Genomic DNA, 14,039 nt, shown 5'->3' on the forward strand with positions numbered 1-14,039 from the left:
TGACTTGTTTTGCAGGCAGGGAAGACACGGCCTAAATAAGTAGAGGGGATTGTTAGTGACATGATAGAAAACACAGTAATCTTAAAGGATTTTTCTCTATTAAGATATTTTGGGCCTCACTTAAAGTATTACAAGAATAAACTTACCTAGTTTTACTTCAGCATTATGAGTCAGTAGCACATTCTGACCTTTGATGTCCCGGTGAATTACACGGTGTGCATGAAGATGAGCTAAGCCCTGCATATATATACATATATATATATATATACACATTTATATTAAAAAGCAACATCAGTATATATTTTTCTCTTTTTCTGGTACTCTTCTTAGTATTTTTGAAAAAACTTTTGGTAAGAAAAATGGCCCAGATTTGCATTTTTCAGACAAAATTCTTTCTTTAGGCTGGTATTACCACAACCAGTTCCCAGACATACTACTTTTGGCTATAAGGAAAGGAAAATAAATCAGGACACCCATGAAAGAAACAAAACACCAAAAATTAATGTTTGTATACATTGGGCCATTTACCGTCCTTTCTAGCCTCCATTTTTCCAACGAACCATATGAGTAAAGACCTGGATATCTTAAATATCATAGCTCGCATTGTTTTACTCTATTCCTCATCCAACCATTTGTTTAGTCCAAAATATTTTCTAGTCAACCTTGTAGGCTGAGAATTTGGGGGAATATGGAAATTCATTTTAAAGCATTTGCCATTTGTATTGGCTTACCATGCTGTCTCCAGACCATTCACCACTAAAACTAACCCTTGACCTGGCTAACCCATGCCCTGGCTTCAGTGAGATTGCTCTAGATACAAACTGGGGATTAATAACAGAAGTAACAGTAAAAACAGCTAATATTTATTGGGTCCTTATTCTTGGCCAAGCACTTTGCTAAGTGCTTTACGTGGAGTAAATTACTAAGTCCTTATAGCAACCCTTTAAGGAAGGTGCTAATACCACCCCAAATTACAGATGAGGAAAATGAGATTTGGAGAAATTAAGTAATTGGCTCAAGGACACACAACTAATACATGATGAACCAGAATTTAAACTCAGTCCAGAGTTTGCACTCTTAATATTTACACTATTACCACAAGTGAATCCAATTAAGATGACAGGAAAGACATTCTAATCTTTTATCAGTGGTGCTGTTCAGTTCTGTTAATATCCTTCTTGGGTGACTCTAAGCACTTAAGACACAAAGAAAAATTTGAGTTTGGTAGATCAAGAAGATTGGCACTTTCATCCAATTTGTTGTTAAAAATAAGGAACGTTTTAAAAGTAAGCCATTATTCAGAGAGAATATCTGTCTGCAAAACAGTTTGTAGATGGTTTGGAGCCATTGAGTAAAACACTGACTTCTCAACTTATCTTAATCTCTAATGACAGTGCTATGCTTTTTAAAAAAAAAAAAACTTTAAAAATCATAACAACATAATAAATACTCCAAGTTGTCATATCCCTGATCCACTGAACACTACAGTCTGACTTTGACAGAGCCATTAAAGGCCACGATTTGGAAGGACCTGGTTAGCCATCTGCTGGCGTACCTTAAAGTTTAAGGACATCATCTGAAAATCTGCTTTCTCTAAAGCCTTTTTCAGTATCCTGACCCAGAAGTTATGTTAAGAATTCTCAAATCATCCTCTATGAGCAGGTATAAGGTACATTGTATATATTACCACCAGGTTTTTTCAAGACCAGGGGAGAATGACTATATGAATGCTCACCTGGAGGATTTCTCGGCAGATATAAGCAATCCAATCTTCTTTCAAACTCTGATTTCTGGTCATTCTCACTACATCAGTGACTGAGCCTGCTGCACATAACTCCATCACCATCTGCAGGGAAGCCAGCAAAGTATCAAGGTTTAGGAAGTAATTCTCTGAAAATATCTGGAGAGTTTTAGTTCATATGGCTTGTATTTATATGCAATGTTTAGACACTAAGACATTGCAAAGACTGGCTCAATTGTCTGGTAGAATGAAAAAGAACTGGGAAAAAATCCAAAGATCTGTGGAGGGAGAGAAGGCAGGTACCACACCAGGGATTTTTAACCAGGACCTGGGATTTGAGCTAAGCCTTGAAGGATAGGTAGTGTTTGTATATGCTGAGAAAGAAAAACGTTCAGTTTATTGAAAACCGAATAAGACTTGCCTTTAGAAAGAAGCTTGTACAGGGGTAAGTCTGAGTGATGACTGGAGTAGAACAAAAAACACAGTTGAGGGAATAGTTTGCAGGTGGAGAAGCAGGATATGGAGGATCTCAAAACAATTTACACTTCAACATTAAGACTAGATTTTTTTAAATTGTTGTTTTATTTTCAAATTCTAGAATATTTTCCCCAAGAAACTGGCAAAATACAACTCCAAGGGGGAAACTGTCAGTTCCATTACTGTAGGGCATTTTTTTCCAAATAACTTTACTGCTAAAGAAAATCTATTTTAAGGTTAATACTTTGACAGTATCTCATTCAGATTTTACTTTATTAATAAATGCAATTTCTCAGGAAATTTATTTTTGCCACTAATGAATCAGGTGCCCAACTAGTAAATTTGCTTCCCTATTTAGCTAATTAGAGGGCTGACCAATGTGAAGGAGAATGTAACTATTATAACCAACTTCACAAACTTTAAGCACAGGTTTATGCATTAATGCCCATGTCAATACTACCTTGACAGTAGAACAAGACATGCCTTTTTTAAAAATAAGTGTAGGTAAGTTAATTATTGCCATAGATGAAGGGAAGCAAAAGGATAAACCCCAAATCATGAATATTCAAAAAGTCTACCTTATTTCCTTTTGGAATACTAAGATTATCTTTTCAGAAAATTACTCCCTTATTTTATATTTGTTCACAATTGATATATCATGTGTTTTTTACCTGAGTATACTCTCCCAAAAAAGAAGAAAAGAAAAACAGCCTAACAAAATCAATAATACAGATAAACCCAAAAGGTTAATTTTCATGTCAACTATATCAAACAGGCACAACATATACACTGTGGTAATGGAAGAAAAGGGGCTCATTTTGAATCACGACAAACATGAATTAAAGCCATTCACTAAGATGAACATTGGAAAATCTTGCTAGTATTACCAGAGTCAGAAGAGCTCTACTGTGAAAGGAATGCAAGGCATTCTCATTTTCCTGGCTTTGTAAGCACAGTGCCTGGCACATACATTTTATACATGGTAATTATTTAGTCATTTACTTCCTATGTGTTCTGATTAACATGGGAAAGAAAGTGTGAATGGTCCCATGAAAATTCTTACCTCAACAAATAACTTTTGCATGCAGTGCCTATTCATCCTTCAGATCTCAGTGCAAGAAAAAGTTTCTCAAGGAAGAGTTTCCCATTCCTTAACTTAGATTCCTTTGTTATTTGCCCACACAGAAGCATGTTATTTCCCTTCTGACAAATTATACATTTATTTGTGTGATTATTTGATTGATATTTGTCTTTGCAAGTAAACTTTAAGTTCCAGTGGGCCAGGGTCATGTCAATTCAGCTTACCATGGTATTCTCAGCATCTAGCAAAGCCTGGCAAGTCGATGGGTTTCGAATGAATAGATGTTGAATGACTAAACAAATTGAGCACTAAGAAACATATCTAATAAGTAGACCGCCATACTGTCAGGAGGAAAAAAACTTGTAAGTAAAAATATATTAAAAGACAAATTTTGTATGCCCCCACAAAAGAAAAATAAAAACAGTAGCCGCGAAAAATGTGCAGTGATATTTAATAAAATCTGAACTGGAATTGTCAGAGAATAGAGGATTTAGTTAACTGGACATTTGGGAGAAAATAGGGTTAAATCGAAGATCTCTAAATTTGAGGGTTCTCGAAGTGTGGTACCCAGACGAATAGCATCAACATCACCTGTAAACTTGTTAAAAAGTCCAAATTTGTGGACCAACACCCCAGACCAATTGAATCAGTAACTCTGTGGGTGGGGCCCAGCAATGTGTGTTTTATCAGGATCCCCATGAAATTCTGATGCAGGCTAAAGTTTGAGAACCACTGTTTCAATTCAATCCCTTGTTGAAAACCATTCTATGTCCACTATCCTGCTTCCTAAAGTTCACACATAAAATGTAACAGAATCTTTCTTTGACTCTTGAAGATCCTGAAAAGTCTCAGTCATTATTTTTTTAAAAAATGCTGCTCTTGACTTGGACTAGAAATCGAAATGTAAGCAAGTGTACACTGACCCCAGATTATGTTCTAAATATTCCTTTTTAAATAAAGATATCGTTGATCAAAGCTCATTTTCCTGTGATTTGATTACGTCTCCTATAGGGGGAGGCAGCAACAATTCTGGTAACTGTAGCATGGGTCTCATTTAGCCTCTAAAATTTATATCTTCATTGATTTGTAATTCATGATGCTATAGGCATGAAGCCTAAGAAAAGGATGTCAACTAACCACTTAGAAAACAGTTTCTAGGAATTATGCTTAAACATAAGTGTATATACTTAGCAAACACTTAAATTGCATTCATATGCTCTTCCCAAATGTGAATTAGAATCTATATTTATCCAGTCATTATTCCCAGGTCCCTCAGGTAGTCTCCTTAGCTATACCTTTAATTTACAAGTAAATGTAGTAACTACATAAAGTTAAAAGCAACAAAACTCTATTAAAAAATATGTTAGATATTTCCAGAGTTCGAGTCTTCTCCCATCCTACCCCTGAGCCCCTTGACAGGCACTTAATTTATTTTTCCATATTTTATCACTCCCATATCCAGGAATCAGAGCACTTTTTTTCCATACTACTTTGATCAGTTGAATGCTTAAGTTTTCCTGTAGGTGCACAAAAATGACATCTCAGCTTATGAAAGTTTATGCCCTCAAGTGAGACTTAGTCTTATGCAATAAGATCAAGGTAACTGAATACACACCCAAAGTTGATGTCTCTGGCCAGGGGGACTCAGCTTGAAAAATGCACCGTAGAAGGACACAATGTTCTTGTGGAAAGAGTACTTCTTCAAAAGGTTGAGTTCAGTCCTGAGATCTTCTTCTTCATCCTGTAGAATAAGAATAGACAATAAAATTCCGAAGCTATGCCACTCAATGACTATGGGACCCTAAACTATAGTAGATCAAAGAAGGAGAATCCTATGGCAACCCATTATATCCCACAGCAATTTATAATAAGATCTCAACTAGAATTGTCAGGATGGAGATCTGGGGTTAACTGGGAATTGGGAAGAAAATAAAGGTTAATTAAATATCTTTTAATTCAATGGTTCTTTAAGTGTGATCCCTGGACCAGCAGCAATGGCCACTGTGTAAAGTTTTCACTAACTGGAATCACCCAATTAAAGTGTAAAATTCAATGGTTTTTAGCATATTTACAAAATTATTCAACCATCACCACAATCAATTTTAGAACATTTTTATCACCCCAAGAGGAAACCCCATACCCTTTAGCTATCACCCCCAAATTCTGCCACACACATTCCAGCTTTAGGCAACCACAAATATATTTTCTATCTCTGTAGATTTATCTATCTTTAACATCTTATATAAATGAAAATCATACAGTATGTGAACTTTTGTGACTAGCTTTTTTTCCCCAGAATTCATCCATTTGTAATACATATCAGTATTTCATTCCTTTTCATTTACCATTCATCAACTGAAGGAGTTATTTCTACCCTTTGGCTCTTATGAATAATGCTGCTATGAGCATTCATATCAATTTTTTGTGTGGATATGTTTTCATTTCTCATTGGTATATACCTAGAAGTGAAATTGTTAGGTCAAATGGTAATGCTATATTTAACATTTTGTTGAAATGCCAAACTTTTCCACAGTGGCTACACCATTTTACATTCCCAGATCAATGATGGTTCTCATTTCTCTATACCCTCACCAACACTTATTATTTTCTGTTTTATTATAACCATCATAGTGGGTGGAAAGTTGTATCTCATTGTGGTTTTGATTTGTAATTCCCTAAAGACTGATGGTGTTAAGGATCATTTTATGGGCAGAGGCATGTCTAATAGAATATCTTTGCCCCTATTTTTAAATTGGGTTAATAGTCTTTTTATTATTGAACTGTAAGATTTATTTATATATTCTATATGTAAGTACTTTATAAGTGTATGATTTGCAAATATTTCCTCCCATTCTGCATGTGCTCATTTCACTTTCTTGATAGTGCCTTCTGAGGGACAAAATTTTTAATTTTGATGAAGTCCAGTTTATCAATTTCTTATTTTGTTGATTGTACTTTTGGTGGCATATGTAAGGATCCATTGCAAATCCAAGGTCATGAAGATGAACTCCAATTTTTCTTCAAAACATTTTATAGGTTTAGCTCTTACATTTAGGATTTTTATCCATTTTGAGGTAATTTTCATATAAAGTAGGGGACTAACTTCATTCTTTTACATGTGGATATCCAGTTGACTCAGCATCATTTGTTGAAAAGACTAGTCTTTCCCTATGAATTGTCTTTTCACCCATGTCAAAAATTAGTTGACCACAGATATATGGAAATAGTTCTATTTCACTGATCTATGTATCTATCCTTATGCTTGCACCACACTGCCTTGATTAATTTGTGATTGACTGAAGTTTAAAGGTATTGGATTGATTTGTCCTATCTTTTTAAATGCTGAAATTCATTATTTTCCTAATCATTACAGTGGTAAATATGTAAAAAAATACTATCTATCTATCTAGAGAGATAAGTGGTCTGAATTTCTACTAGCTATAAATTTCATTTCATTGTAAATAAACAAAGCTCTCCTACAGCATCTATAACACTTCAATTTAAACTTTTCAGGAATACTATTATTGTACAAAGTGAAATATATTTGTAGTATGTAAAAAAAGACTTATTTTTTTAACATCTTTATTGGAGTATAATTGCTTTACAATGGTGTGTTAGTTTCTGCTTTATAACAAAGTGAATCAGTTATACATATACATATATCCCCATATCTCTTTCCTCTTGCGTCTCCCTCCCTCCCACCCTCCCTATCCCACCCCTCTAGGTAGTCACAAAGCACCGAGCTGATCTCTCTGTGCTATGCGGTTGCTTCCCACTAGCTATCTATTTTACATTTGGCAGTATATATACGTCCATGCCACTCTCTCGCTTTGTCACAGCTTACCCTTCCCCCTCCCCATATCCTCAAGTTCATTCTCTAGTAGGTCTGTGTCTTTGTTCCCGTCTTGCCCCTAGGTTCTTCATGACCATTTTTTTTGTTTGTTTCTTAGATTCTATATATATGTGTTAGCATACAGTAATTGCTTCTCTCTTTCTGATTTACTTCACTCTGTATGACAGACTCTAGATCCATCCACCACACTACAAATAACTCAATTTCGTTTCTTTTTATGGCTGAGTAATATTCCATTGTATATATGTGCCACATCTTCGTTATCCATTCATCTGTTGATGGACACTTAGGTGGCTTCCATGTCCTGGATACCGTAAATAGAGCTGCAATGAACATTGTGGTCCATGATTCTTTTTGAATTATGGTTATCTCAGGGTATATGCCCAGTAGTGGGATGGCTGGGTCGTATGGTAGTTTTATTTTTAGTTTTTTAAGGAAACTCCATACTGTTCTCCATAGTGGCTGTATCAATTTACATTCCCACCAACAGTGCAAGAGGGATTCCACACCCTCTCCAGCATTTATTGTTTGTAGATATTTTGATGATGGCCATTCTGACCGGTGTGAGGTGATACTTCACCGAAGTTTTGATTTGCATTTCTCTAATGATTAGTGATGTTGAGCATCCTTTCATGTGTTTGTTGGCAATCTGTATATCTTATTTGGAGAAATGACTTTTAGGTCTCCTGCCCGTTTTTGGATTGGGTTGTTTGTTTTTTCGATATTGAGCTACATGAGCTGTTTATATAATTTGGAGATTAATCCTTTGTCCATTGATTCATTTGCAAATATTTTCTCCAATTCTGAGGGTTGTCTTTTCGTCTTCTTTATGGTTTCCTTTGCTGTGCAAAAGTTTTGAAGTTTCATTAGGTCCCATTTGTTTATTTTTGTTTTTATTTCCTTTACTCTAGGAGGTGGGTCAAAAAGGATCTTGCTGTGATTTATGTCATAGAGTGTTCTGCCTATGTTTTCCTCTAAGTGTTTGAGAGTGTCGGCCTTACATTAGGTCTTTATTCCATTGTGAGTTTATTTTTGTGTATAGTGTTAGGGAGTGTTCTAATTTCATTCTTTTACATGTAGCTGTCCAGTTCTCCCAGCACCACTTATTGAAGAGGCTGCCTTTTCTCCACTGTATATTATTGCCTCCTTTATCAAAGATAAGGTGACCATATGTGCATGGGTTTATCTCTGGGGTTTCTATCCTGTTCCATTGATCTATCTTTCTGTTTTTGTGCCAGTACCATACTGTCTTGATTACTGTAGCTTTGTAGTATAGTCTTATGTCAGGGAGCCTAATTCCTCCAGCTCCATTTTTCTTTCTCAAGATTGTTTGGCTATTTGGGCTCATTTTGGTTTCCATACAAATTGTGAAAATTTTTGTTGTAGTTCTGTGAAAAATGCCATTGGTAGTTGGATAGGGATAGCACTGAATCTGTAGATTGCTTTGGGTAGTATAGTCATTTTCACAATGTTGATTCTTCCAATCCAAGAACTTGGCATATCTCTCCATCTGTTTGTATAATCTTTAATTTCTTTCATCAGTGTCTTATTATTTTCTTCATACAGGTCTTTTGTCTCCTTAGGTAGGTTTATTCCTATATATTTTATTCTTTTGTTGTAATGGTAAATGGGAGTGTTTTCTTAATTTCACTTTCAGATTTTTCATCATTAGTGTATAGGAATGCCAGAGACTTCTGGGCATTACTTTTGTATCCTGCTAGTGTACCAAATTCATTGATTATCTCTAGTAGTTTTCTGGTAGCATCTTTAGGATTCTCTATGTATAGTATCATGTCATCTGCAAACAGTGACAGCTTTACTTCTTCTTCTCTGATTTGAGTTTCTTTTATTTCTTTTTCTTCTCTGATTTCTGTGGCTAAAACTTCCAAAACTATGTTGAATAATGGTGAGAGTGGGCAACCTTGTCTTGTTCCCGATCTTAGTGGAAATGGTTTCAGTTTTTCACCTTTGAGAACAATGTTGGCTGTGGGTTTGTCATATATGGCCTTTATTATGTTGAGGTAGGTTGCCTCTATGCCTACTTTCTGGAGAGTTTTATCATAAGTGGGTGTTGAGTTTTGTCGAAAGCTTTTTCTGCATCTATTGAGATGATCATATATTTTTTCTCCTTCAATTTGTTAATATGGTGTATCACATTGATTGATTTGAGTATACTGAAGAATCCTTGCATCCTTGGGATAAACCCCACTTGATCATGGTGTATGATCCTTTTAATGTGTTGTTGGATTTTGTTTGCTAGTATTTTGTTGAGGATTTTTGCATCTGTGTTCAACAGAGATATTGGCCTGTAGTTTTCTTCCTTTCTGAAATCTTTGTCTGGTTTTGGTATCAGACTGATGGTGGCCTCATAGAATGAGTTTGGGAGTGTTCCTCTCTCTGCTATAGTTTGGGTGAGTTGAGAAGGATAGGTGTTAGCTCTTCTGTAAATGTTTGATAGAATTTGCCTGTGAAGCTGTCTGGTCCTGGGCTTTGCTTGTTGAAGATTTTTAATCACAGTCTCATTTCAGTGCTTGTGATTGGTCTGTTCATATTTTCTATTTCTTTCTGGTTCAGTCTCAGAAGGCTGCGCTTTTCTAAGAATTTGTGCATTTCGTCCAGGTTGCCCATTTCATTGGCATAGAGTTGCTTGTAGTAATCTCTCATGATCCTTTGTATTTCTGCAGTGTCATTTGTTACTTCTCCTTTTCATTTCTAATTCTGTTGATTTGAGTCTTCTCCCTTTTTTTCTTGATGAGTCCTGGCTAATGGTTTATCAATTTTGTTTATTTTCTCAAAGAATCGGCTTTTAGTTTTATTGATCTTTGCTATTGTTTCCTTCATTTCTTTTTCATTTATTTCGATATAATCTTTATGATTTCTTTCCTTCTGCTAACTTTTGTATTTTTTTTGTTCTTCTTTCTCTAATTGCTTTAGATGTATGGTTAGGTTATTTATTTGAGATGTTTCTTGTTTCTTAAGGTGGGATTTTATTGCTATAAACTCCCCTCTTAGAACTGCTTTTGCTGTATCCCGTTGGTTTTGGGTCCTCGTGTTTTCATTGTGATTTGTTTCTAGGTATTTTTTGATTTCCTCTTTGATTTATTCAGTGATCTCTTGGTTATTAAGTGAAGACTTTCAAATTAAAGATACAGTTAAACTCCTGTTCTTAAATCCAGTGAAAAATGATACCTTTGGCTTATTTTGGGCAATGAATTAGAACAGGGCCAACTGACATTAAAAGCAATTAATGTGTGAACTTTTAACTATCTTTAGTTCTCCTCAGCATTTCCCTCAATTACCTTGACTTGAAGACCTGGAGGTAGGGGAAAATGCATCTCTAGAACATTTTTTAGCATTTCCCTAGGCTTTTCCAGTGGATTTATCCATAAACATTCAATTACTATAAAAAAATCTAGACACCTGTATGTCTTTGGGGGAGGGGATGGAGCCATATTTCTCCAGTTGGAAACCCCAATGACAGTTTCTCTTTGTACTTATTGTGTAATAAAGGCATGAATGAATAAAACAATCACTTGTAGCATGAGAATTATATGGAAGTTCAGGTTCCCGTTTCGTCCCAGCCTCCCAAGGAAGCTTGGTTAATAAGTTTCCTTCGAATCCCCTTAACCTGTTTTCTACAAGGTAAAGATCAATCCTTGTGGCTTTCATTCTTGCCATGTAGGACCCTTAAACGTTCTGCCTCCCTTGTGATGTTGCCCTTCTTTGAAATTGTAACAATATCTGCAATCATATAGGAATAAACCTCAGAACCTAGCAATTCTTTATGTACAGGGGCACTCTCAGTTCCTAGCAAAGCATCAAGGTTCTGCTGAGAGAAATATGAACTCATAAAGAGTGCAATAAATAAGAATGAGATGATGGGTGTGAGGATAAGAACTCAAAGAACAGGTTAAAAAGAAGCACAGGTTAGATTGAGTCGTTTAACTTGTTTGGTAGTTTGATATCAAAGAGCTTCCTTTTCTTTTCTGGGTAAGAAATCTCATGTCCTCAGGCAGGAAGAGGAGAATGGCTCGGCTCTAGGCAGCTCTGTAGTTACATTTAAACCGTACTTTTAACCTTGTTTATAGGCAGGCCAAATATTCTGGTGCCATTTTACCTATGAGAAACCTGAAGCCTAGAGAGGTAAGACTACTTTTCCAAGTACTTCTTGGGCTATTTAGTGGTAGACTTGGCATTTGAACTCATGTTTCTGGACTTCCACTTTATTGCTCTTTCCATAAACTCCTGACTTAATGAGATGTGTGTGCAAGTCACAAACTCTTTACCCCAAAGGATTCAGGGTGATTTAGAGACGCTAACTGGCTGATCACTTATTTTTCTTACTAAAATATATAATCAGAGGATACAAAGTTCCCAACTAGAAAAACTTTTAAGAGTGGGTTTCCCATATAAATGTAACTCCCCCAAAACCAATAGACCAAGATCAGATATGTTTGGAAAGCATTAGTATGTTTGTCATTCTCAATTAACAGGAAGTTGAGCTTGTGAGAAACACATAAGTACATTATATCTATCAGGCCAAGTGGGTAATTTAAAACTGTCACATATATCCCAGTAATATGATGCTATAGCATTTCCTGGCTCAGGGCCAGTTGATCCCAGAGTGGACTGAATATCCTGCTTTTTGTCAAGAAGAGGCAGCTCAAGGATGCCAAAACTTGCTTGAAATTTCACCCAGTTCTAGAATCAAAATGTTTTTCCTTATAAAAAGAATATCAGAGAGGGTTTGAAGATGAACTTTAAATGAATTTATTAACACAAATGTTTGATGAAACCAAAATTGGTGAAACAATTATAATTTTCATACCTTACCTTCCACAGCTTTTTTTAAAAAGAATGTGATCATTTTATTATTATTTTATTTATTTTTTTGGCTGCATTGGTTCTTCGTTGCTGCACACAGGCTTCCTCTAGTTGTGGTGAGCGGGGGCTACTTTTTTTGTGGTACGCGGGCTTCTCATTGCGGTGGCTTCTCTTGTTGTGGAGCACGGGCTGTAGGAATGCGAGCTTCAGTAGTTATGGCATGTGGGCTCAGTAGTTGTGGCCCGAGGGCTCTAGAGCGCAGGCTCAGTAGTTGTGGCACACGGGCTTAGTTGCTCCACGGCATGTGGGATCCTCCTAGACCAGGGATCGAACCTGTGTCCCCTGCATTGGCAGGTGGACTCTTAACCACTGCATCACCAGGGAAGTCCCTTTCACAGATTCTTGATCAACCAAAGCATGTTATTAATCAGTACTGGCCTGTTACTTTTGGATATGCTTTGTTTCCCAAGATACACTGTAAACAAAACAGGAGCCCAGTACTTACTAAACCAATCATGAAACTCTTTACCAATACCTTCCTAATATAACTAGAACGTTCTTCCGGATGTGATTGTTAATGGAAAAGGTATTTTAAATGAGCCTGAGAGCATTTATTAAGACACAAAAGGTTGAAAATATCTGACTACTAGATAGTTAACTGCAGGGGAGACAATTAAGAAAAAAAATATCAATTATATTGTAAGAGCAAAATTCTACATTTAGGCCCAGAGAATATTTTGATAGATCACTAACATCTAGATCATCAACATCTACTGAAAAAGAATTTCCTTTGCCAGAGCTTATTCTAGAGCCAGCAAATTATCAGAGTAATAGAGATTGCTTTGTAAAGCAGTTAAAAAGCTTCAAGTAGAAAGCACTTTCACACTCCTTCATGTATTCAAGTACTGTGGCCAGATGTCTGAACACTCTTAGGCTGGGTAGCCTGTTGGTTTTCTGTCTGCTACTGATCTCACACATACAAAAAAGTAGTCATCATTGTGCTCATATATGATGGCAATGTTTCTTAGAATCATAATGGGGGGAAAGCCAGTCAGTCCGGAATACCGTGTAAAAGGTGTAAAAAGGACCTTGCCAAGGCCAATTTTAGGCAAAATTCACTCTTGTTCGCATCATCTCTTTTGTTATTACTCAGCTAAAGGGCATAGAGCACTGTGAATTTACTCAGTCCTTCATCTGCAGTCAACGCTTACCTGTTCAGGGAACCATTTCTTCTAGGCCCTGCTTTCTGATAGATGCTAGTGTTCACATATAATGAATGAAACTATGTGAATATGTTAAAAACATAAATATGTTATCACTTTTAGGCAAGAAAATTTTAGTGGTGGCCTTCTAAAGATAATGATACAACACAAAGGGACTTGTTTAACTTGAAAATTAAAGGAAAGACGGCTTGTGGGCTAATGAGACTTTCAGTACTTACACTGTATCTCCACCCGACAGACTTTTGATATTATTCACTCTCACTCGCCTCCCTATTTCAGGTAAAGGGGTCTGCAAAACCAAGAACAAAATGTTATTAAACCCACTGGTACACTCTGAAAATGATTTATTCTTAAGTGCTTTGTGCTCTTCTAGTACTAAATGGAAGAGTAACATAATATTATTCCTCTCTCAATTTTTACTAATAGTTTTAATAAAAAATCATATTCTAATATATACAGAAACTTGGCACCAAATTCATAGTAACAAATTTTACTGCCATTAATGGTATATTACAATTTGATATTAGTAAAGTGCTATTTCCCCTAAAAAATAAACAAGGTAATTGACACTATCTATGGGCTGAACATGAGTTTTAACTATTTCAAGTTAGAGTATCTGAAATGTAGATTGTGGGTCAAAGTCTCTCAAGTTAAAAAAAGGAAATAAGTATTTTAGAGAGTCTCACTCAAAAAGCACAGGCTGATTATTTGGAAGTCATGGTTTATAGGGCAAAATAAATCCACAAAACCTCAAAATTCATTGAAACTCACGTTGGTTTGCAACATTTGACATTTACTGGCAAAACAAAAAGCATGCAACTCTTTAAATAGTTTCAGCAA

General features: G+C 35.9%; 1 protein-coding gene across 1 annotated transcript in view; it reads right to left on the minus strand.

Annotated features, from left to right (window-relative positions):
* The window catches only part of NRK (Nik related kinase), a 167,712-nt gene that overhangs the window by 75,284 nt on the left and 78,389 nt on the right, over positions 1–14,039 (minus strand). Inside the window, 5 exon segments of the mRNA XM_019949429.3 lie at positions 147–237; positions 1,736–1,846; positions 4,915–5,040; positions 13,418–13,449; positions 13,452–13,488. Of these exon segments, the coding sequence (XP_019804988.2) occupies positions 147–237; positions 1,736–1,846; positions 4,915–5,040; positions 13,418–13,449; positions 13,452–13,488 (397 nt within the window).

This window comes from Tursiops truncatus, chromosome X (assembly GCF_011762595.2).
Source record: "Tursiops truncatus isolate mTurTru1 chromosome X, mTurTru1.mat.Y, whole genome shotgun sequence".
Taxonomy (NCBI): domain Eukaryota; kingdom Metazoa; phylum Chordata; class Mammalia; order Artiodactyla; family Delphinidae; genus Tursiops; species Tursiops truncatus.